This window comes from Ciconia boyciana, chromosome 4, assembly GCF_034638445.1.
Source record: "Ciconia boyciana chromosome 4, ASM3463844v1, whole genome shotgun sequence".
NCBI lineage: Eukaryota > Metazoa > Chordata > Aves > Ciconiiformes > Ciconiidae > Ciconia > Ciconia boyciana.
In genome coordinates, this window is record NC_132937.1 from 41896137 (window position 1) to 41921946 (window position 25810).

General features: G+C 39.0%; 1 protein-coding gene across 3 annotated transcripts in view; it reads left to right on the forward strand.

Annotated features, from left to right (window-relative positions):
* PIK3R1 (phosphoinositide-3-kinase regulatory subunit 1) overlaps positions 1 to 25810 on the forward strand; it is a 60477-nt gene that overhangs the window by 20987 nt on the left and 13680 nt on the right. For 2 of the 3 annotated variants that reach the window (XM_072859355.1, XM_072859356.1), the window contains 5 exons: positions 12984 to 13076; positions 14823 to 14897; positions 17849 to 17980; positions 18861 to 19062; positions 19258 to 19337. In XM_072859355.1, coding sequence (XP_072715456.1) covers positions 12984 to 13076; positions 14823 to 14897; positions 17849 to 17980; positions 18861 to 19062; positions 19258 to 19337 — 582 coding nt within the window. Of the gene's footprint in view, positions 1 to 12983; positions 13077 to 14822; positions 14898 to 17848; positions 17981 to 18860; positions 19063 to 19257; positions 19338 to 24692; positions 24795 to 25810 lie in introns of those variants that run through there. The other variant, XM_072859359.1, reaches the window with a different exon arrangement.

Here is a 25810-nt window from a genome sequence, read left to right on the forward strand (position 1 = left end):
TGCTTGTTTTCAAGAGGGACACATTTTTCTTTGTTTTAGACCCCAAGAAACTCTTTAACACTGTAGGGTTGCACGGAGGTTGCAAAAGGATTTCTCCAAGTTGAAGTGCTTAGAATTATGCTTGGGTTTTCTTAAAGAGAGGCTTTGCCTCTTGCTTTTAGTCTGTTTGCAAATGAATACTCCCAGTGCAGACTGAAATCCTGTTCCATACCTCCTTACCCTGACTTCAGTTAATCTTTGGCTTGCAGACAGTGATGTAAAAACATACCCAGTTTTTCATGCTAGCTTTGCATTAGCACCAACTTTGTTGTTATTTTCAATGCTTTTTTCACACTTCCTATAAACAGATTTTGCACTATATGAATTTCTGCAATACAGTATGCTAGACAGTACACGAGTGTCTTTGGTCGCAGTTAGCCAGCCAGTTGAGACCCTGACTGCTTTGTAAAGGTCCATGAAATTCATTCACCACCTTAACTGCTAAGGTCTAAATTAAAGTTACTTCAGCAGTGGAGTGTGAACAAACAGTGGCCTATAGAAGAGAGGTCTTTAAGTTCATGCATTAAGTACATGTACTCATATTCTGTGACGTCCTTTTTGTATAGCATCTTGATAGTGTGAAATCTATTGGAATGAGAAATCAATGCTGACATTGCTATGCAGAGAAATCTTGACAGGTGTATGATATGGGTCAAAAAATCTTATTACATACAGACTGAGAGTTTTCTTTTTCATCTGAAATTAAAGATGGTGGTGGGATTAACTCTGTCTAGATCCAGTTCAGGAATTTCCTAATAATGTTGTTGTTTCTGTATCTATGTCAGATCAGCCCATGGTTTAATGGCTGTAAGGATTAACCCAGTTTTACTTTCTTGTAAGATTGCCTTTCAGCATTGCTGTTGCTACAACTAGAGCCCAAACATTTTCTTCTTTCTCTCTTTTTTTTTTTTAAGAGGAAGAAAAAGGCTTGATTTGAAATACATTATTTTCCAGAATAAAAAAGTCCTTCTGATGCTGGATTGCTGTTACCATTGTTTGCATTTTTTTTTCTGGGTGACTGCTATACACTCATTATTTTTAACTTTCTGTGTACTTATAAATGTTTCCCATAATTCCCAAAAGATGAAGGAGTTGTTTTGGCTTTTATCTGTCAGCAGCTTCTGCCAGTACTTTTATGTAAATCTTCCAGATCTAAACAACTTGACTTCTCAAGCACAGTAATACACACTATCTTTTTCTTGCAGTAGTGAAGAGCTTATTCTTTTCCTCTACGTTGCTTGCCTGTGGTTAGTTTGAGGGTGATTTGTTGGCATTTTTCCCCCATTAGTTTCTCCACAGCAAAAAAGTAGCAAACCAAAGTATTCTTTCAGAGCAAAACAATGTACTGTCCTGAATTTTTATGTATTATGATTATTGAATAAAAAGAGAATGTTTTAAAGTATGCTTCTCAAGCAGAGCTGTTATCACAAACCAGTGATGGCCTTGCATAAGAAACTACCTCATGGTACCAAAAAAAAGGAAACAGCAGTGAGGAACAGGGATCCTTTACAGGTGGGACAGGTCATTCTGGAGAGTGTTCCAGCATCCCCAGTATCTCACAGTGAACGTCCATCCAGCAGTCCTATTGGTTACAAAGAGCAGTTGCTGCTGGAGCACCATTGCTAACCACCACCATGGTTATGTGGAAAGGCAGTTGAGGTTAGTAATCTCGGTAGGTTAGTGCCAAACTATTCAGAAGAAAATACATGTCACTGCTTTTTTAGATAAAAACGGTTCCAGCACAGGAACTTACTCTATCTGTGAAGTTTTACCTGATGGGAGTCATTGGAATATCTCATAATGACTCTCCACTGGCTGGCCAGAACCAAAATTTGAAGTGTCTCTTGAGATGGACCTCAGCATTCCTTCCCTTAAAAGATAGGGAGCTGTCTCTGTCTTATGTGGTGAAGTATTCCAAGAACAACCAAGTACGTATTTCCTTCCCCACTTGCTAGGAAGAACTTGTTCTCAAGTTGTGGAGCAAAGTACTTTTGCATGGGAAGCTGAGTTGAGATGACATAATATAAAATTCAGGTTTGATGAGGAAAGTAAACAGGAGAATATGAGCCTACTGGATGACCAGGTGTCCTTGTACAGTCTGGATAATGCTCCAGGTAATAAATACCTCAACTCTTTGTCTGGGTTCTGTCCCTTGAGAGTGCTAAGCTTTGTGTGCTGAAATGGGCAGAGTAATTTCATGGGAGGAATGCTGTGTCATTATGTGGAAAGACACGAAAGGAAGAACTGAAATTGCACTTGCAGCCTTAGTTCTTTGTTGTCTTAAGTTTTGAGTGCTTGACCTAGTGGTCTTGATGCTCTTTTAATGTAGTTTTGTTTATGTGTCTGTATAGTATAGCAGGCATCAGAGAGAGGGAGCTTTGCTGCTGATTCCTTGTAGAGTGACTGTAGTAAAGTACCATGTAAATGTATTAACTTACATATAGTCTCTTTAAAATAAAATACGATTTTACTAGAATTTCACTGTACCTTTTAAAAAAAAAAAAGTCTAGAGTGCAGAAGTTAATAGAATATCATGGCTTTAATATCCTTGGGAAAGATGAGGTAGAGTTTGTGGGAAGGCAGCTGGCATCAATTCTAAGAGATCGCTTAGTTAATCATAAGACCAGTAAGGGAGGTTTTGTTTGTAGAGAACTATCACAAGTTTGTTCTGATTCTGATAAGGGCTTCTAGGTACTACTACTGCAATCTGGATGTTTAATGACAACAATAACCCTGAACCCTGAAGGTTGCACTGGGAACCTGATAAGTAGGTCATAAGATGCAGCTGCCAGTGGAATGTGCTGTTTGTCCTCGCACCTGTGCTATCTGCACTACACTTGAATATTCAGCCTCATATATTTTCCCTCTTGATATCATGTATGGTTTCATGTCAAACCACTGACAGAAGCTGGAATGGTAAGTTTTTCGTTGCCGCTTAATATCTCTGAGGAGAACTGGGCAGAACTACTGAAATTCTTGCAGAGCTCAGCTCTTTTCTAGCCCTGGAGCAGCAATCCTGAAGGAGGAGGGGGGAATATGACAAGCCTCACTTGATGAAAAAGGCAATGTTTTGCACTTTGCTGGGTCCAGCTTCTTGGTTGACCCTGTCCTGTCCCTCCCTGTCACCTCTGTCATCATCTCGTTGCTTGTGGAGATGCAGTAACTTGATGCCCACACCACATTTTACCTCTCATCTTCTAATATCTCTCTGACTGAAAACTGCTGGCAGGGAATCTGCAGACATCAACAAGACAGGAAAAATAGGTGTTGGCTTATTAAAATATTTTCTTTCTCTGTCCTCAGAATCACACTCTGAGGACCATGCTGGCTCGTTCTGTTTAGAGACATTAACCTGCTCTTCCATGTAAAGTAATTCTCTTGGGGACTGCAAGAACACTGCTACCCGCTGTGCTCCTGCACATCACACAGGGCTTGGGGTGATCCCTGAGAATGAGGGGTAAGAGAGAATTACACATCAGTCTGCCACTTCTGAGAAAAGCGTGGGAAGCCTCTAGCCATGCCCTGTGCTCCAGACCATGGGAAGGAGGCGATGTGCACCTCTCCCGGAGACCAGCAGTAATGAAGCCCTGGTGCCAGCCTGCTTGGGGTTCAGCTCCAGCGGTGTCTGTCCTGGGCCCCCTCTGTGCTTCTCAGCTTATTGAGTGCCCTCCTCCACTTAGAAGCAGAAAGGCATCTTTTACTACATTCTTACTTATTTCTTATTTTACTGTTTCTGCGTATCTCACAGCTCTGAAAGAAGAGTTGAATAAGCAGGTGGTTTTCCCATCTCTTCCTTGGGTTTTTGGGAGGGTTTCTTTTGCAAAACAGTTTATGCATTATGTATGGCTTTGCAGTGCAGTGTACTGCATGCCAGAATATTGCACTTAGTTAATATTTTTTTCATAAGCCTTGCAATTTTTCCTCAGAACAGGGCTTCTCATTTCTCTAATTATGTTAATACTAATTGTAAATAGTTGCAGCCATTTCAAATCCTGAATTCAGTTCCAGTTTGAAAAGGAGTATTGCAAAAACTCACCCATAGAGGGAAGCAGAATACTGTCTTTACAACAGTCTTAACTACAGGCTGCTTTTAAAAAATTATCTGTGCTTCAGTTGAAGCCAACAAAGAACATCTGTTGTCTTATTTATAGCTCCTATTTCTAAGAAGTATATTCTGTAGCAGATGAGAAAAGTGCCTGACAGCTCATAATTCATAAAGTTACTGAGGTTTAATCTGATAGAATATTATGTACAGAATTCCTTCCCAGTACAGACAGTATCACTTCCCTTTCAACAGACGATAGAAATAGGGCTTTATGAAACATTAAATTAATAGGTGTGAAACATGATTAGCAGCCATTATTAAAAGTATTAAACTATTATAAAGGAATATAGTACTCTGCACTATGTTGCTTGGTGGTTTTATTTTTCTGCTTATTTGTGCAGCTAAACTTTCCTCAAGCCAGACACAGTCGTCTTTTTTTTTTTTCTTTTTTTGTTTTGTCTTGGAGGAATTCTTTGTTGATTAATGGAGCAGCTCTGTGACAAGCATTCATTTTTGTGTCAGAGAAGGCTAAAGAGACCCCAGATTTCTTTTGGGAGAATTTGTACATTATACATTATGACTTTCTATATAAAATCAAAGCTTTGTTCTGTCTAGTTCTGATATCTATTGTTTATAGATTATCTTCTTGCACTAATCTGTATTTGCCTGGGCTTGTTTCCCCTCTGTTCCCATAGTTGCCCCTTATTCTCCTTAGCCCTGAGAGTACAGCTGGTACAACTTTATAAATGGGGATGAAAAGAGGAATTAGTTCTCCCAGCCCCCCAAAATTCCTGCATAATCACTGTGCATATGATATTTTATCAATCAGATCACTGCTTGCATATATGTGCTGATAACCCTGGAAAGTATCTAGGCAAAGTATTTGACTTGTTTCAGTTACAGCATGGATTTATACAGGTGACTGTGTCTTTTTCCACATATTATGTGTAGCCAGGATAAAATGAAGTAACATTCAGTTTTTATCCCGATCCTCCTAGATTCAGTGGGTTGGACTATAAATGGCCCAATCTTAATATACATTTGTCCTCCTGGAAAAATGACTGCCTGGTGTTATTCTGTTAAGTGCCATGTATATTACAACAAGTTGTGTACATTTTTGTACAAAAGTCAGTTTGAATTGCCTATAACAAGCTTATAGGCAATGTTGTCAGTACCTACCTCACACAGAGGATTCTGGAGATGCTGGCTTTGCATTTTGAGCGGTACGCTGGGACTGACTGGAGTTCAGAAGGTCATGCTGGTGAGACCTTCTGCAGTCGTCATCCTTTGGAAGAATCCCCTTGGAAAAGTTCTTGTCACTCTGTACTACTGATGTAGGATCACAGCAGAAATATGGATGCTTTAAAAAGTCCTGCTATTTGAAGTCCAGAAGCGAATTAACAGAGTACTGTTTATCCGTGAGGGTTAAATGTTGTTATTGAGATGCCCTGGGAAAGGTGTTCTCCTTTATTCAGGTATTTCTCCACTGAAGATGAAGCAAAAAGAGGAGTGACTGCTGATGTGATAAACCATTTTTTCAGTACAGATCTGTATTTCCTTCTGTGGCTAAAATCTTCAGCGTACCATTAACAGAGAAGATCTGAATTAAGTTGTCACTTCATCCTCTAGTTCATACCAAACACCTGCTGACCAATGGAGGAAGTAGACTGTGCTGACCACACAATACTGAAGGATTTTAGAATTGGTGGTATTTCCATCCAGCTTCCCAGTTGTACTCCAGTCACATAAGGTCACCAGCAGGCATAATTTCCCTATTATTCCTTTTCATAGGTCTGCGGTCATTCATATCACAATAAATCTTGACTCGCAGACATTTTTCTGCCTCCATAAAAACGGGCTTCTTGTGAGCCTGAAGGCTGATAGTGTTGGTGGGCCAGACCATTCCTTTTTCTAGTGCTGGGATAGTCTTCACCTCTCTTCGTTTCTCGTGGATCTAGTCTCCTTTGCCTGCCAAGGCTTCTGTGGTATTCTGAGTCTGCAGTCTGCCTGATTGATGACATCTGATAAAAATAAAAGACAAGTAATAGTAGACAGACTTATTAAGTCACTTGTAACGATGTGTCAAATTCACTGAAGCTTAAATCTTTTTCATATTTTTCCATTAATAGTGTTGTCTTTTAAAATCTTTCTGATGAAACCAGTACTGGAGAAGATGGTTGAGCCCTGAACAGCCCTTCCTCCTGCCATTTTCAGTGATGCTTTCAGCCTCTAGGATAATTTAACTATAGCCAAACTAAATCATCTTGAGTCAGTAGGGTCTAAGGAGAGGTATTTTTCTCTTCCAACAGTTGCAGCTGAATTTACTATCTATTTCAGTCCTCGATTTATCTGAGACACAGTGACATCAACTTCTTTGTCTTCGCTCTCACCTTTTCTTTCATCCTTGCCCAGTGAAAACCTTCTGCTAATAGCAGTTAGGCAGTTCTGAATACTCGGTTTGCCTGTTCGTTTGCTAAATGCCATTAGGCTCTCTGAAATTACAAATGCCAAGGCAAGGTTAAAATCCTCAAATTTCAGAGTGAATTTCTCTCCGGTATTTATTTGTAATACCAGACTCCTCTTTTTCTGTCTTGGTCTGGCATTGAACCCAAAGCACAGATCTCTATGGAAACTTTCTCCATAGGGTTTAGGGTTTTTTTAATCTTGCATACTGCTCTACTGAAAGTTTCTGCAGGAACTTGATGCTTCTTAAGACTATAAAGAAACTTAAAATGGACTATGAAATGCCCTCTCACTAAAAGTTAGGAGTTTTGTGTCAATAAGAGTTGTTTCACTCTCTGACGGCTTGTGAGGTTCGTGTAGCCTTTTTTCCCCAGCTGATGAAAGCAGGTGCTGAGGGGGCCGTGACCGCTGAGGCTCTGCATCTGGACCAGCTGCCACCAGGGCCATGAGAAGCATCGGGCTGTGCCGTCACCCATGCGGAGGCACCTCCTGGTGCTTTCCAGTGTTACAGGATCTGAACACGTTTCCACAGGCATGGCTTTCAGTGCGTTCTCAGTGCAGTCTCCTGAAGCACTGCTGTCTCTGGTCTGGGGGTCACTAGCAGTCAGCACGCAGGAGTACACAGGACTGCCTCAATTCATACCACTGCCTTAAAGGCTGTGCAGGAATGCCAAACTGCCCTCGTTTCCAATGCATCTTCACTTGAATTTGACACCGTATACTGATGAGTGATTAAATTCAGCCATTATGGATCCTTATTGAAATTCAGGTTCTGTTTCAGGAAAGATGAGTGATAATAGTGGAACATTTTTTGAATTCTGTTTCCCCTATCTCGTAGAGTACATAACTGCTTAAATATCAGTTATGATATTTAACTTCAATCAAACTTCAATCAAGAAAGCAAGCTCCCACATTTCCCAGAATTTTCAATAGCAAGCATGGGTGCTGAACTTTGTGGAAAACCCTCCATTGTCCACACCTTGTCATGCATTATGCCACTGATGGTGCCACTGGCAAAAGTACTTTAGGTGCTTGATCAGCCACTGTTTCTTTATAGTTTGCTGGCTAATCTTGTTGGAGGCATTCTTACAACTTGCTTGACAATGACCCTTACTTTTGCATTCCTTCTTCTGCGTTAATTAATATACTTATGTTTATTACAGTTAATTTCAGTGCTGGTCAAACCATTCACAGTTGGACATATTGTATGATTTTCAAACAAGGATATGTGTAAATCTATGGATGCACAGTTCACTATGTTAGTGGATACAGTTGCATGCATAAAGAGTGTATCTCCATGCACATAAGCCAGTTATGATCATCTTAAGACCTCAGCTCTCAAATATTAGACTTTTATGTAGAGCTGTGTTGTCATCGAATGCAATATGTATGCACAAACTTTAATGCGATTTCTGAAACAAGAACATGCATGGAGTAATCTTCTTGACTCAAAGCTAAATTCAAGTAATGTTAATATATAGTTCCTGTAAAATACTTAGAAATTAAACTCCTTTCCATGGTGTGTATTGTTACATTTTAAGTTATATTCTTATTTTTTATATTCATTTTCATTCTTCTAGCAGTAACGAAAGATTTGGCTCAGAAGCATCTGAAGTCAAATTCCAGCTTTAAATTTCCACTTGTCGTTGCCAGGTACTAAATCTAAAATATCTCTTTTTACTGAGAACCCTTCCAAAAGGTGCAGCTGTGTGCTGGTTTCATCTTGCACTTTGTAGCTGTGTTGGCAACCCTCGAACATAAGGTATGCTCCCATCTCCCACACGTTGCTGTTGCCTTAGAGCTGTTCAGGCCTGTCTGTATCAGGGAGAGGGAAGAGTTTGCAGATTGGAGCGAACCCTAGCTTGTGGTTCATCTCATTGGTTCTCACTGTGGCAAGGTAAAAATAGAACTAGTGGAAAATCTAGCTTTTATCATGTGTCATCAGAAGCTTCTTTACTATCTGGAGACCCACTACCAGACTCGTGACTAGAAAGAAGACAGGAAAACCGTATGACAGCTTTTCAGAACCTTAATACTTTGGAAACTGTGGAATCTCAAAAAAATTACAGGAATTTTGGGGAAAAAATGATTGCTTTAAGTGAAAAACTGATACTGGATTGTAGCAAAGGGATCTACAAAGTTGCTCAGATTCTTAAGAGTGGATTTGGTTCTCCAAACCTCTATGCTGGGCTACAGCATGCTTCAAAGCAAAAGATACTTTTGAAATCAGGTACTAAATGCAGGTTGCATGTGGCTTTTGTTCTCTTCTCTTTTACTAAAACTGACCTATCTGAAAAGTTTTCCTTTCCCTCTGTAGATCTTAATATGCATGCTGAGTTTTCTTCTGGAACAGCTAATCTAGAATCAAGACTTCTTCAAGGATATCTTGTAGTCTGGCTCTGGGAGTCAAATTGTTTCTTTCCAAAATCAGGTGTAGTTTTCTTCAGTTTAGTATCTGCCATTTCCTCTCAGCATTTTGAAATTGAAGGGCACTGTTCTCAAATTTGACTGTCTTCTGTGTAAATGTTAAAAACTGGCTTCAGTTCTATAAGTACTTTGAAGTCTTTTTTTTTTTTTTCTGACAGATGTGTGTTTCATGAGGCCTTTCGCCTTTAAATGAACTCTATTTTGTGCAAAAGTTGGGGAGTTCAAAGTACAAGTCAGTATGATGCTATGAGTTAATTATATTGGAAGTGGCGCAATGAGTAGGAAATCCTAGAACAGGTGGGAGGTTAAATGATTTTAATTTGTTAATGCCATCTCCTACATGGTGATGAAGTTAATGCTTTTTTCAATGTTGCTGAGCACTATAACTGTGTGACTTAGATGTATTCTTCTGTCACTGCTGCATTGAAGGTAACTGCAGGTTTTGTATCTGCCATTGTGTGTGTCTTTTTGCTGTAGAGCTTAACTGTCTCACTATCGTGTGCATAGTATTAAAAGAGAGGTGAATATCCTGAGTTTTCAGTCAAATACACAAATATTTTACAGTTTATGTATTTATGGAATAGATTGTCATTATTTTAAAGGCTCTCTTCATATCTAAAAGATCAGTAATGTCTCTGGTAGATAGAAATTTCCAGTTTTGGAGAAAAGGAACGGGGTATAGGGAAGAGACATCAGAAATCCTCTGAACTCCTAAAATTGTAATATTTTTCCAATTGCGTATTTTAGGGTCGCAGAGGAGTGTTGGAAATCTTTCCTTTTGACCAATGTGATGTTTGCTTTACATACGTATTTTCTGTAGACATATTATAGATTTTGCGTAAATATAAAGGTAAACGGATAGCTTCCAGAGCCTTTCACTTTCACTAAGTGTATTATTGATCCAAGAATACTGTACAATGATGAGATTCTGTAACAGATCATGCTACAAACCTAGTTTGTAAGGTAAGATCCTGCTTAAAGTGTAGATGAAAAGCATGGAGCATCAGGTAGGTTGCAGGAAGAGGCACTCTGTGTTTAGGTAATCTGGGTAAGTTCTACATCCACCCCATTCTTTGTCCCATGGAGACAAACCGTAGTGTCTTTCTTCACCCTGCAAGGGCTTCTTCCCGTGAACTGAAGTCTTCCCCTGACATTGGGTTCTCATTTTTGCTTTGCTTGGACTCCATTGCTCATGTAGAAAATCTAAATCTAGTGGGAAATGGAATTCTTTTTCTAAATACACCTTGTTTATAGGTATTTGGAGTGTATCACTTGCCATCATTTCAAGGCACAGTTTGGTTAATGCAAGAAAGCATCATTCTCTGTTGCTCAGTAGCCTGGATAGACCATCCCTGAACTGCCGAGCTGTCACCTGCAATATTTCAAATGTCTGTCAGGTTTGACTTCCATCCTCTGTCTCTATTTCTCCTTCTTTGTCTCTCCTTTCTTTCCTCAGTATCAGTTTAGACTGTTGACTGTTGCTGCACTCTGCCTCCAGCTGGAATTAAGAGATGAGCATCTTCGTTCAGAGATGATGCAATTTCATTGCTGTTACGCAAGAGAGAGAAAGGTACTTAATGTAACTAGCTACATAAGGGAGCAGAAAGTTACTCTCATAAGTAAAAATATGTAAACTCTGTTCTTAAAACCTATTCTTCCTCGGCTACCATGTAAGGGATGCATTTTATGCCCTTAGCATTCTGTGAGTCTGTTAGTATCTCATAATTTGAGTATTTTCATAGCATACCCTTTGAGATGACTCTGATCTGATTTTTCATTTATTCTTTCAATAGATTTACCCTCATCATGAGATAGATTCATAGTTTGGGGTCGAAAGGAACTATTCGATCTGAATATTACAAATCAAATGGTCTGTATTTCAGCATGCTTCAGCAGAGGCTGCTTGGAGTGCAGCATCTTCCATTTGAGGCCAACTTATGTTTGATAAAGCAGATATGATGTTAAGCTAAAAGAGGTGTTGCAATGGAACCTGAAAGTGGTTTGAAGATGTAAAGAGATGAAAAGTCTATTCCTTCCTTGAGTAGCTTGTTCTGCATTAATAACTATACTTGGAGATCTGCTGGTTAGCTACACCTATATAACATGTGCTTTCTTTGAATTTAGCTTTTAATCAGTGTTATACTAAGTCAACTATCTGACAAAACTTCAGAGTTTATGATGTCTACTCATTTGCATTTTCCAGCTAACTATCGTGCCACCAAGGAAGGAAGTAGTGTGGTTTTTAACAGAACCTATCCTCTAAAAAGCTATGCAGACAATCCTTAGTTACAGTGCTGTCTTTTATTGCTTTATCGTATGAATCTAGTATCAGGTTTTCCTTTATTTTGCCCAGGACTGATAATGTAACTAGCATGTAGTCATCTTACTTGTCCTTTCAGAGTGCGGATCGGGCATTAGAACTCTTTTGATCCCCAGGAATTGCTCTGATTTTCCACGAGTCTTTAAAAAGTAACATCAGCAGGCCAGAGATCTTCTTAGGCAACTCTTTTGGGACTCCTGAATGCTCATTTTCTGGGCCTCCTAAGTTAAACTGTTATGACTAACAGATGTTTTTCTAATGTCCTTCTCAGTTATGAATGGACTAGAAAGTATTCCATCATTATCATATTATCATTCTGCTTATTTTTGCAGGGGACATGTCTCAGTGTCCCAGTATGCTCCACTTCCATTACTAGTTCATAAATAATTATTATTTATTGTCTTTCATTTCTCTCCTCAGTTTTCTGCACTTCTAAACTTCTTCTGTACCTTCCTTGCTGTCTTACCACTTTTAAATTGCTTGCATTTTTAGGAAGTTATATAATTGTTGCTTCCAAAATAGGGTGAATTCTCAGCCAAAATTGTCTGCTTTCTCTTTCTCAGTTGTGTTATATTTAATTTTTTTGCTTTCTCAACATTTTTCATTAAAAACTCCGTATTCATATTTTGCTGTTGTGTTTTTTTTCTTTTTCTCCTACTTCGTTCTCCTGATAAATTTATTCAGTTTCAGTCTTCTAGAAATAATGGTGTGTGCATTTGCGTTTAAGAATTGCTCTCTGTTTGTCCATGGTGAGTTTAATTGGGCAGAGATCACCATCGCTTAGGCAACTGGCAACTTTTACTTCAGTGATTAAGCTTTGTTTATCAATCGTGATCCATCAAACTATGCCAGATGTTTATGGCAGTAGTTTAATAATATCTTTATGTAAACATTCTTGCTTTCCAAGAGTTAAACAGGACCACTCTAAAACTTTTGAATTACTCTTTTGGCAAAAATAGTGCATTTAGAGTTAGATCATCCCTCACATCACAGAGCCAGAACATTCCTTTATACAGTATGTTCTCTCCGTGAAGAAACTGGATTGCATGAAAACTGACTTTGTATAAAATCTGTATGCAGGTTGGTTTGAATCTGCAAAATGTCCCTTTCTGATTATACTGCTATTTATTCTTAACCAGTCATTGTAGAAAAGAAAATTCTTGCTTCAAGAAAACTATACTGTTAATAGTATGCTTGAAAATTGAAAGCAAACAGAAGTTATCAGACTTTTGTATGAGTGTGAAATACTTGTTTCTACTGCTATTTCAGGCCTTTGTAAGTCTGTTTTACCCAGGGGATCAGCAACTCCCAGATGGTGATGTGTTTAGCTCCCTCATCTGGTGCACACTGGATGTAAATGTTTCAAACCAAAAGATTTTTTCTTTCTTGCATTGTATTTCTGCCCATCCATAGATTGCAAAATTTTATTGTGTTTTCTTTTCCTAGGCAATATGGAGAGTGATTCTAAGACTGACTGAGGTCCCTAAAAGAAAATGCTATAAAAATGCAATTGTCATCATTTTTATTCAGCTTTCTGATTACTTGTGGAGTGTTCTCATTTAGGCCTGACAATTGGGATGTTTGTTTCATACTTAAAAATTAACTGGTTGCATTATGTGTCATGACTTCCATAAACAGAAATTGCATTCAACTATAGCTTGGCTTATTTTTCTTCTTTTTCTTTTACAGCTTTTTCACTTCCAGACCTTACGGAGCAGTTTGCACCTCCTGATGTTGCTCCACCAATTCTTATCAAGATAGTGGAGACAATTGAAAAAAAAGGTAGGCTGAAGAATGATCTACCAAGGTTTTTTGTTACCTATGTGAGCCAAGACTGCAGAATCAGATCCAGAGCTGGAATCTCCTCTTTCTAGAGCTGCTAATGCATCACATTACTCAACAGATATAAAATAATCTAATTTAAGGTTTGTTGCATTGGTTTCTGCTCAGTAGAGGCTACTTGGACTGTAGGAGCAAAAACAAAGCTAACCTCAAATGACATGTAATAACTCAACTAATATAAGTATTATTGAAAGGTAAGGCAGAAGGGTTTGGTATTGCTTTGCTTTTTCTAACCGATAAGCACCTTAGGTTGGTTATGGAAATGCCATTGTAACCATGTATGTTACGATGCCATGTATCCAAATTGGATACACAGCCAAACAAGCAATGTTTTGCCCCAAAGAGGGAAAAAAAAAGAAGAATTAAATATGAAAAGTTACAAGACCTGTTTTTATGCTTCAGGAGCCAGTTCTTTATTGCTGCTGTATGCTGAGCAGCCAGTGTTATTTTTATGGGTTTTTGCTCTCCTGCTTTCCTCTGTTGATGTCTTTCCATCCTTTTGAGGCCTTCCCCTTTCTTCTACTATGTCTTGCCTCTTTTGCCCTATTTCTTTCCTCCTGGCTCTTCCTCTGATGTCACCTTCATAGTCCTGGTGAGGTAAGGAGCAGCTCAATGGGTCCTTCTCATTCAGTGGCCTTACAGCTGGGGAGCGAGAGGAAAAGTGGTATCCTGATCGAACTCAGGCCACTGTCCTTGGGGACACAGGTTCTCACATACTGCTCTGGCATTTTAAAAGAACATAAGCCTTTCCTCAATGAGTAGGAGCTTGCTAGTATCAATGAGAAGGGCCGGTATTTAGCAACAGTTTGCACAAGCAACCACTGCTTCCAGGAAACACCACTGATACTATTAAATTGTTGGCGCTCTGCATCCCTGCGTATGGTCTCTTTCCTTGCATCTTCTCTATTTTCTCTAAAGTAGGAAAGTTGTAAACAGTATCTTTCACATGAAAACACTGTATTGGTGTCTTTTATTCAGGTGGATTATCAGACATATTATGTGACATATACAGACATTTTCTCTCACAGCAGTGATGTGACACTCACCCTATATAGACTGTGAGGTTATGGGCTCTGTAGATAGTTGAAGGTGACCTAAGGGTTACTTGTCCCATAGAAGGGGCTCTCTGTCTCTGTTGACTGCATAGGGTACCAAAGGTTAGGCATGCTTGTAACTTAGAAGTCTCCATTAAATCTTTAAAGCTAATTAGGACATGTCAGAGCTTTTGTCATGTCCCTGTCCCATTGCTGTGGGGCGGCCTGACTGAGATTGCTCATTTCTTATCCACCTGAAAGACCTGGTGTTTCCAGCTGGCATGTAGAGTATAAAGGAAGATCTGGCTCCTCTGTTGCTCCTGCAAGCTGTTTTCTTTCCTGGTGTATGTGAATCTGTTCCTAGTCCTGGACTTTTACAGACAGCCGTGGAGGGTTGTACAGGATATGTGGGACTGCTGGCATCTCTGATCTTCCTTGGCCAGCTCTTTCTGCAGACCCAGCAGTTTGCATGTACAAAGAGGTGTCTTACAGCCTTAAAAAGCAATCACATTTTGTAGTGTGGTAGGTGGATGGTGGTGGGAGAATGTTGCTAATTTATACTGTAAGTACTTATTTGAAGAAAACAGAACTATGTTGTGTCATGGCAACAGTCACTGGAATATTAATGTATCCCATCGATTTTGTTTTGAAGGTCTGGAGTGCTCAACTTTGTATGGAACACAAGGCTCAAGCAGCTTAGCGGAATTAAGACAAATTGTCGAATGTGGTAAGTACAGTTCTCTTCCTTAAAGAACTAGACAGATTTTGTGGTCAGACTGCTCCTCTTTTCTTTGTTCCCCTACTCAGCTTATATATGTGCTGGTTCTGAATAATACGGTATTAAAAAGACAAATGTAAGTAAAAAGGGCTTCTAACTTTTACACTTAGTATGAAAGGTATTTTTCACTTTTACAGATTGTCTTTTTTTCACGGCTCCACTGCATGTTTTTTTCCAGGAATAACTATTTTAGTCATTTCTTGGTCACTTGCTTGTTCAAGGACTGACAATCTAGCTGTACAGAGAAAAACAAGGTGTTTTGTTCAGAAGCAAGATAAAGATACACTATTTCTGTAAGGCTGCAGGTTATTATTTTGCAAACGAGTAGCCATTTGTTTACATACAGTTCTGTGTGTGCATTTTTTTGGTCCAGTAGGTGGAGGGGCAATAGCTGCACATTCCCTACCTGCTACAGAGATGATGCTGGAAGGGAAAGAGAGAATTGAATTAATGTTGCTGCAGTAGACTGGGTTCTTAGGTTTTGGACAGTAAAATGCAGCTATACCACTAACACCACATAGTTGTTCAAGTTTCCTGAACTATGTTTCCTTCTCTTTTTGGTACTCTCTATTTCTGCTTCAGGCCAGAATATACTGGTATGACAACACTCAGTTGCACTATGAGAGATCAGGAGATACTGTAAGGAGTGCTTGACAATGCCTTTGCAAGCTGGAGTGCAATGTAGGGTGTGAGCTTCCACTTGCATAAAAGAGCACAAAAATATAAGAGCTAGATAATGAAACTTGTTACATGCCATGTTGCCAAAGGGATAAAGGAAGCAAACTCAAACTGTGAATTAGCTCTTTTAGTTTTTAGTAATTGCAAATATTAACAAAATTAACAAGAGATGATACTATGAGTTGTCTGTTCCTTCAAATCAAAAGAGCATCCTGTCCTCTGCTGATTGTGATGGGAGTGAAGAAGTATGAGTGCAGCAAGCAGGGAGAGGAGACATGCATGTGGTACTAGCAGCCTAAGCCATATTTTTAGTATTGTAACTATATTTTTCAGTCCAGATAAATCCAGATTTTCTATGGCACCAATATGAATGTATTTCTTAATTTATCTGAATGCCTTTTTAAGTCTCTAAACTGAGGTGTGCTTTTATGAAAGGTTCATCTATCTCCTGAGATCAAGAACTTGTGGTTTACATGTATTCTTATTTAAAATGTAATTAGATTTGAGAAAAGAAAACAGGACTTTACCCTTTAGTAACACTGTATCTTTGAGTTCTCTTTAAGATAGGATCAGAATCTTCCAGGACAGAGCTGGTGCAGTGGGTGTCCAGATACATGGGTACAGACAGATCTCATCTCCTCCACCCACTTTCTTTGAATTAGCAGAGTGCTAATTCAGAGAGCAAAGTTGTCTTTGGTCTCAAAGTTGTGAACTGCCTTAGTCTGCTGTTCTGCTTATGGTTAAAATGCTCTCCATCTTAATTGGATAACTGCCTGTTAGCTTCAACACAGTGCTATCTAGCTCCAAAATCAAAGCTGACTTGCATCTGGCCAGCTCAGCAGATGGAATAGTTCAGGTCTGTTTATGACATTACACCCAAAGAGTTGCAGAGTACCACAAGTTTATTCTTACTCATGTATTCATTAAAATAATTTGGGATATACTTCAGAGAATGGGTCAATACTGAAAGAACCAGGATTTAACTTGGCTTATGAAATAAAAAACATCCTGTGAGCAATAAAACTAATGAAAACTATTTCTTAGGAATTTGTGATTGGATTCTCTGACACATAATTGCTCTTGTAGAGTTCATACCCACACTGCAAGTTTTTTATCATGTGATCCATTCATAGTGTCTTTTTTCTCATGTAAAGTCTTTGGTGTCTGATGAGAATTGAGCTCATCCTGCAAGCTTTCCTTTGGGAAAAACAGAAAGGAGGTGGAGGAGCACTAAGTCTCTCACTACCCCCTCTTGACTGCCTTTTTTCACAGTATGTGTAGACACCCCACATATCTGATTCCTCTACCTCCTTGTTGAGTTTGGTTTAAACTGGCCAAATAGATGTGGGAATTATTTTACAGGGGACTCGGCTGGCCTAGAAAGTTGGTCAGCATTAGTACCTCTAAATTCTTGTAGCAAATCGGGACCTTTGTAAACATTTAGGACTTTACTGCACCAGAGTTTCATGTTTTAAGATGAACCCTAATCTTGCTTGCACTAAGTAAGCATTTTTGTATTCTCCTATTTTTATTTTTGCTGCTGATAGTCCTTGCTCCAGTGCTAACAAGTAGTCCTTTATGTGACACTCCTAAACCTTAGCCCAAGTCATAACTATCCTGGAAGGATATCAAGTTTTATAAGATAAATCCTAACAGCTGCATAAAACGCCAAGCACCCAGTTCTGTACGTGTATATTTGTTTCAACTTACTCACATAAATATTCACAGACTCGGAGCCCCAAGTTGTTAATCAAACTTCCAGTCATAATAGAAGTAGCTACCAGTGGAGAAGCTGCATTTGCCCAAACCCTTTATTAATACTTACTTCTTACCCAAAATATTAACAGGTAAAATGAGACCTGTTAAAAATATTCTGTTAAATAACAGCGACCTGTTAAAAAATTTCCATGACATTGCCAACATGCAGCAAGTCACTACCATTATTCTGAGTTCAGCCCTGCACTGTATGTGACAGAAGGCCACACACAGCTGTGGAAGCCATTTGGTTCATCAGATGCCAAGGGCTTGGGCATGGTGTTGAGCACCATACGTTCTTCATCTCAGAGATGTTTCTTTGTGTCTTACATTCTTTCTTACAAGTTGTTCCCTGTAAACCAGATATAAGTTAGCAGTTTTAGCTTGGTATAAAGCCCTAGTATCATAAGCCTGTATATTTTTTCCAGTTTCTAATGTCTAAAAAGTATGTTGCTCTTTCCCTTTAGATGCCTCTTCGTTGGATTTAGAGACATTTGATGTGCACACTTTATCAGATGCTCTCAAGAGATATCTTCTGGACCTGCCAAATTCCATCATTCCAGCAGCTGTTTACAGTGACATGATTTCTGCAGCTCAAGGTATGATTATCACATTATTTCAAATGTCAAACAAAAAAGCTTTTATTAGCATTATGAATATCCAGTGGTCCAGCTGTCACCCACAGAACAGGGAAGATTCTGCACAACCTGGCAGCATCTCAGAAAACATATACCTTCACCACTTTTGATGAAAGCTGTTTCAATTCAGATCTAGACATGCATTATTTACTTACCTTTTTAGGTAAACATAATGAAAAATATAAGGGATAACACAGTTCTCTTCATTTTAGTAAGTAGAATGACTATAGAAAAACTGGGGGGAAAAATCAAGGACTTATCTGTATGCAGAAAGCTAATTTTTAACTTTTTATCAGTGCTGACAAAGTAAATGTGGTAGAGGTCATGGTGTTCTGCAGTACATTGGGAGTTGCAGATTATGAAGTGAGAAATACATGCATGTAAGATTCACCATCTACAGTGGTCATTTCAAACAAGTACAGCTTACAGGCTTTCAGCACGTGGGCCAAGTATTCTGTTATTTAGCTCAGGACAGGATATTGTTACTGGTAACCTTCAAAGTTAGAACAGCACCTGTGAGACTTATCTAGTGCATCTCAGAATTACCCAATCATGTGTGACGCTAAACACAAGACAGACTTCTACCAGTACACTCTGAACACATTGTGGTTTTTACCAAAATGCGTATCTGTTTCCATTTGACTTTTAAATGCTTGTTCTTTACTCTTCCCTGAGCATTTCACTGTTTTCAAAAGAAGAAAGAAGTCTTACAGCACTAACGAAGGACAGAATTTTTTTTTTCTGTAAAATTGATGCTTCCAAAGGAGTCATATATAGTTTCATTTTACTTGTTGAATGTTCCTGTGCTGATATCAAGAGCCTTTTATCTGTTTGCTTGCAGAAGTGCAGAGCTCAGAGGAATATGCTCAGTTGCTGAAGAAACTCATCAGATCTCCAAATATACCTCCCCAGTATTGGCTCACACTCCAGTATTTGCTCAAACATTTCCTCAGAGTTTGTCAAGCCTCCAGCAAAAATCTCTTGAATGCAAGGTCTCTGGCTGAAATTTTCAGCCCTCTGCTTTTCAGATTCCAGATAGCAAGGTATGTGGGTCATCTTTATTATATTTTGTACTGTAAATACGGGTTAGTTGTATACAAAATTAAGTTTAATGAATTAATTTTCTGACCTTACTTCTAATGTGGAGGGCATTGTTGTAGATGTTTCCAATTTTTTTTTACTAATTCTAATGTAAACTTTTGCATTTTTCTTCTTACTGTCTACTCTATGTCTTGCAGCTCTGATAATACTGAACACCACATAAAAATCCTAGAGGTTTTAATCACAAGTGAATGGAATGAGAGACAGCCTGTACCAGGTAAAAACTATTTTTAATTAAAAAAGTTATATACCGTTGTTTTATTAAATATTAAAATTCAACTTAATGACAGTAAATGCTCACTGTTTTTCTTTTTTCATCAAACTTAGTGCAAAAGTGCATAATTACAGAACTATGTAGAAGTTGTTCATATGTTCTATAGTGGTGTGGGACAACTTTTTAATAAGAAGTTGTCTTTCTCATTAAAAACATTTTAGTACCCATAGTTTGTACAGCCTTAGGACTTTCATTTCTTTTTCAGTAAAAAGTGAACAGGAATTGTGAATTTTTAAGACCTGTAAACCAATAGAATGCATATCATACAGTCGGGGGGGGGGGGGGGTGTGTGTAAATTCTGGAGATTTTATTTAACTCTCACTCTACTCCCAGGCAAATTTTCTTAGAACTACAGTACCCCATAGAGATCACTGGAAGAAAGTAAGATTTCCCCCTTTATTTACATATATATATTTTTTAATCCAGAGACTCAAAAGATTTATTTATCAATATCAATAAACAACACAGAAAATATTAAAATGCCATTCAGGAAAGTTAGATTATATTTGTATTGATTCTGTGAGTTAGCATCTAATTTAGTCAACAAACAGTAAAACCCACCTCTAACTTATGCAAAAATCCCCATTTTTAAATCACATATTTGGTAGGAGCAAGACAGAGTTGCTAACTATGTGCAACCTGTTATAAGCCTTAAAAAGCAAAGTATGTTATTGAATCCTCTAATATTCTAAGAGTTTGCTAATAACATTTTTTTAAACTGTATGTTTGCAAATGCTTTAGAGTATGTAAATTTATATGGCTAGAGGCACTGATTGGGAGGTTACAAAGGTAGGGTCAACCATGAGAGTTTCTTAAGTTTCAAAGTTAGAGTTTCTTAACTTGCACTTAAGAGAACACTTGGTTGCATATCATCCTGAGTTGCTTCATATGGGGAAAGTATAAAAGTGAAATGTGTTGATGTTAGAACTACTAATGAGGACAAGGAGTCTAGTCATCTTGAGAGTATCATTAGGGTGCTTGAAGAAATGTGGCTATATCCATCAGATTTATAGGGTTTGACACTACATTAAGGAAAGCTGATGCTGCCGGGTTTCTTCTCTTTTTCACAGGCTGGAGTGATAGCTTCCTCCTTTCTTTTTTCTTTCTGTTATTCTCAAGTCTGAATGAAAACATTCTAAAATGAGCTGTGCATGAAGTTTTAGTGGTATGTTACACAGTACATAGATACATTAAATGTAATGTTGGAGATAACTAATCTGAATAGGGAGGAGGTCTTTGCACAACTGTGGGGTTTTTTCTTATCGCATCACCCACTAATTATCCTTCTTGCCTCAAAGCAATAGAAAGTATGCAATTGGACCTTATGTCTTAACATGTTTTAAAATTAGTATCTTAAATGGCCATCTTTAATTGGCCATCTTATAGCTAGAGTGATGCTTTGCACACCGTAATGCAAAACCAGGAGTTACTCCTAGGCCATTACTTGATTTTTTTATCACAGAACAACTCTGGACTGATTTTTTTTTTTTTTCTCTGTCAGAGTGTTCAACAGCAGACTATGCATCTTAGTTTGTGAATTAGACTAGTGCTTAGCCCTCCACAAGAGTTAAAGTACTAAAGTTAAAATACCTATGTGTGTAGTAGGTGAAGACATTGTGCCTATGTGTGTAGTAGGTGAAGACAAAGTAATGTTGCAGGACAAGTAAGATTGGAGAAATGGTTGGTGTTCTGAATCATTGGTAACCAGATCCATTTTCTGATTCCTGTCTCATTCTTCGAGTTTATCAGTCATAGAGCCAAAAGATGGTGTTAGTGGGCAAGCTAGGTGATTTAGCATCCCATTTTAACACCCCAACTTGATGAAGAGCCATACAGGTTTTAATTTAAAGAGTAATGCTGATTTTACAGTCAGAAACAAAGTTCATGTCTCTAAATATGCTGTTCAAAATGGTAGTAGTAGAAGAAAATATCTCAATTGTAACAGATTAGAGCTAACAGTGCTGCTTATGTCTCACAGAATCTCACACATCATACAGAGGTGTGAAGGTGCATGTTCGTTTAGAAGTAAATATTGAAAAATAGGCTCTATTTGGAGGTATAGAAGATTAGGTGGTTTTTTCAGTTCATTTTCAAGGGTCATAAAGGCTCCTAGCTTTCTCGTCTGGAGACCTGCCCTGGATGCAGGTCCCAGAGCCATCCATGAGGCGTGGTGGGTGGTCGGGGCAGCGTAGCCAGTTTGGAGGTGGCAGTTTGGAAGGCAGGTCATACAGAGGAAGGTGGGACAATGGGAGAGTTGGGAGGAGCTCGCAGAGATGGGGCTCCTCTCGGGATCAGGGGGTGTTAAGGAGTGTGGAGTGGCTTTGAGTGTGTAAGATTAAGGTGGGTATTACTGCAGGAAGGCAAAGAGGAAGGGGGACTTGGCGGGAGAGCGAGGGGACATGGGGAGCTGGTGGCATCGCAGGCAGACGGGCTGGTGAGGAGCAGAGGAAGAGCTACTGCAGTGGTGGGAAGGAGCTGCTGTCCTGTATGGATGAACTGACACCTCTAATGGCCTGTGCACTAACTCAAGCTGAGCTGGTTCGTCTAGACTGTCTATCCTAGTTTATTCCTGCTTCCCAGGCTTGTAAATAACATTGTAAATAATGTCTCAAGCTGGGAAATATTGCAGTTTTAAGCATGAAGAGGTAGGTCTTACTACTCAGAGGGTCATAGCTAAGAATGAGTGAGGTAATGAGACTGCCTTACGCATAACTGCTCACTTGCTGGTGATGGGGTGAGAGTCCTGGCAGTATCGCTAAGATGCAGACACTTTGCTTTTAGCTGTACAAAATATTAGCAAGCGTGGTAGCATTCCTCTTGGAATCGGACATAAAGCTCCCCTGGACTGCTGCGGTGGTCAGGCTCAGCCCACAGTCCTGTCGGTAGTGTCTTGGGGACACAAACAAATACGTAGGAACTCCGTCCCTTGTCAGGACTTTTCTGCGTCGTGTCACGGGCTTGGCTGGACTGTCGGCAGCGCCGAGCATGGTTTGGAGTGTGCAGAAGGCCGTCTGTCCTGGGGAGAGCTGATCTGTCTGTCGCACGGGAGGAACATTGCGCGTCCGTGCCTCGCCCGGCAGAGGGCTCCCCTTCTAAGCTAATAAAAATCAGGGTTTATGCCTGACTTAATGGAGAGCAAAATGCTTTGTTAATCACCATACCTAGGAATGCTGTATTCTTGGTTTAGGTTTTTACAGTAGTCTATGCTTTATGTGTCTCAGTACCTAACTGAAAGTGTTTGGTAAAACTGAAACAACATGTATAATGTTACTAGAATTTTTTACAGATGGAATATTTGTGCGTGAGTACTTGTATGTAAGTATGTGTAACACAGCCTGTCAAACATGATCAGTTCTCTTCCTGCTTCATACATCATGTTTTAGAAAAAAAAATGCTTTATAGATAGAAGAACACTGTGAGTATGACTGCAAAAATAGTAGGCTGCTGACTTTCTGTAAATACAAATCCATAGATTCAATGGGCACCACTCAAGGTTTTGAAATTTAAATTTAAGTAAAAGTTAAGATAGGGCAATTGTGTGAAAATGCAGGTGTGTGCATGCCAGATTGTTTTTTTTGACAAGACGCTCAATTCCCTTCTGCAGAATGATTAGGAACTCATTTTTGCACAAGGCACTGGAATCCAAGAAAAAAAAAAAGGACTTAGAAACGAAGCTTTATCTTTTATCTCTGTGTTGGTACCTGTGCTTTTTAAAATGAGAAACAATTCAGTGAACCAGGTTTGAGTTGTCTTTTCTCCTTTAAGAATATGCTTCTGTATTGTGGCCCTATAAACAAAGAAGTGTTATCAACCTCTTCTGTAATTTTAACAGTAAATAGGAGGCATATCAGTTACTGTCCAAAGTTGGATTAGTTCAGAAACACAGGTTACCATCTCCATTTGAAGTAGGATGTACCTTTATGACTGTGCTGCTTTAAATTATATTTAGAAATGACAATTATTCAAGTAGGCAAAGGCTAAAACTGGAAAAGCAAAGGATTGTAATGGGTGAAGCTAACCAATCAACTGTAAAACATCAAAAATGTACTGCAGATATTTGGGACTTCATTATGAGGTACAAGTGGGTTTGGTATTTTGTAGCATAGGATTTTGGTAGTTTATACGGCAGCCATTTGACTGCCGTAAGGAGCACAAGCTGATCTCAAGGAACACAGCTACTAGAAGTTCTCACTGTTTCCAACAAGTGGGAGGAAAGTATTAATCCCCTTCTCTTCTTTCTCTGAATTAAATCTTGTGGTCTGCTTCTCCTTTCACTTTGAATTTATTTCCTTGTAAAAGTATAGCTGGCAAAGAAGTTAACCTCTGTAGGCAAAGTGGAGCAGGCTTTTCAGTTGCTGTGCTGTTCATTTAGCAAGTCTGATCTCCACAAACACTAAGGCAAGGAAAATATATTTGACCTAAACTGCTCCCTCCCTTTTCCCGCCTGCCTGCCCAAGAAATGAACAATCCTGACATACTGGAAAACACCATGGATACGGACAGGTGTTTTTTCTACTATTTTCTGGTTTATAGGAAATGGATAAAATGCCTCACAGCGTCATGCTAAGGGTCTTCAGGCAGCACCTGTATTTGTGATCCAGCATGAGTGTGTAGGAGGTGACGCTGTGCTTGCAAGCAGGCCATTTTGCTTGCACAGGGCTGCTCTGAGAGATGCAGCTCTTTTCAAGGAAGATTTTGATTCTCTTTTTTTTCTGCAGTAAGTTAGTTAGCCACTTCCTGTATTTCGCTGTTCATGGTGTCTTCTTGACTTTAATACTGCACTCAGCAGCCAGCGACAGAGACTATTTTAAGGCCTCTTACAATGGTCTTCTCATTTACTTATCTAAAATGAGAAAGTTAGCCCTGCATTTGCCACTTGTTAGCTGATGACAACTTTTACTTTTAATCTGGCTCCCCCTCCCCCACCTGAAATCCCTGGCTCAGCAAATATTTGAACCTGCCCAAGTTAATCATGAAACTGAGATCTTTATCTGAGAGAGACGTGCAAACTACCAAGGGTGGTGGTTTCTTTTTTTTTTTAACAGTGCTAAAGTCAGGTTCAGTTTTTAATGATGAGCCAGAGTAAGTGGATACCTTCTGCACAGCACAGAGCTTTAAGCAGTTAAGAAGAGAAAGAAGGCTTGGATTTTCTCACTGCATGTTACAGTTTTTTTAGGGATTTTTATGGAACATTGGTTGGAAAGCAGAGCAATCTCTTTTTCAGAATTTTTTTCTTCCTCATTGCTTCAGAGAAGCTTCCTAGTAAAAGGAGGGGGTGGGGGGTGGGGGGGGCGTTAAGCAAGATTTTTATCAGAGGAAACCAATTAACTTTTCAGGTTATTGGATTGTATTTTCAGGCTGTAATACAAGGGCAAGCATTTGCGATGCATAATTTACAAAGTAAGTGATTTTGAATTTCTGTGTGTGTTTTCGTCATCATCTCATGGAAGTATTTTACTATAACTGATTACCAGGTAGAGCTTTCATGGTTTTATGATAAAGTGAATGAAAGTCAAGTACCTTGGTACCTCTCCAGGTTATACAGAGAATGGGGAATTGCCCATCTGCCTCCTGTCTTTTCTTGCCTGGAAGCTAGGCTAGTCTGAGCTGAGTGCTAACCTGATTATACAAGTGTGTGCAGTCCAGTGAAACCCTGGAGAAGTAATTTTTCCTGAAAGCCTTTATTCAACGGAAAAAAAATCTTACTGATCCCACTTGAGACCTAAATGCAGCAATGTAGTCTTTGTAGGAAATCTTTATAACTTAATTTAAATAATTACTTTGGCAACTCAACTGTTTGGGTAGCAGGTGGGCTAAACCTCCAAGTTCAGTGTTTGGACTTGTGTCTGGGATGATTTTAAGTATCCTATTTCATTTTGGAAATGTGAGGAATCTTTGGAGCACGTCTACCTAAACAGGGAGAGGAGAGTCTACTTCAGAATGAATTTAAGCTTGTTAACGTATAAAGCAAACTAGCATGCATTTTTTTGTAGCTGTTGGTACTCCAGACATGTTCTTGTATGTTAATGCTTGTCTAAAAGGGGTAAGCTGTTGAGGGGCACAGAGAAGGGGTAGATATGTGTGAAATATTTGGGAAGGATATAAATTGTGTTAATTTTTTTAATGAGTATTTGTGAGATAAAGCACATTTCAGACGCACCAGGATTTCTTATGATGTAGGCACAGATAGTTGCTACAGCTACTCTTTGTTGTGGTTATTTTTGGTATCTGGTTTTCTGCCCCCATAGATTATAGGGACTATAAAGCATTCACATTGCTTTACATAGCATTCTGCTCTGGAATTAATAGTCTATTCTGTGCATGTTTCTTCCAAGAGGTCTGAGAGAGTTACAGGCAGCGATGGGGGGGAGTTCAGAAAGAATATTTGTAAATGGTAGGAGGATACTGATGACATA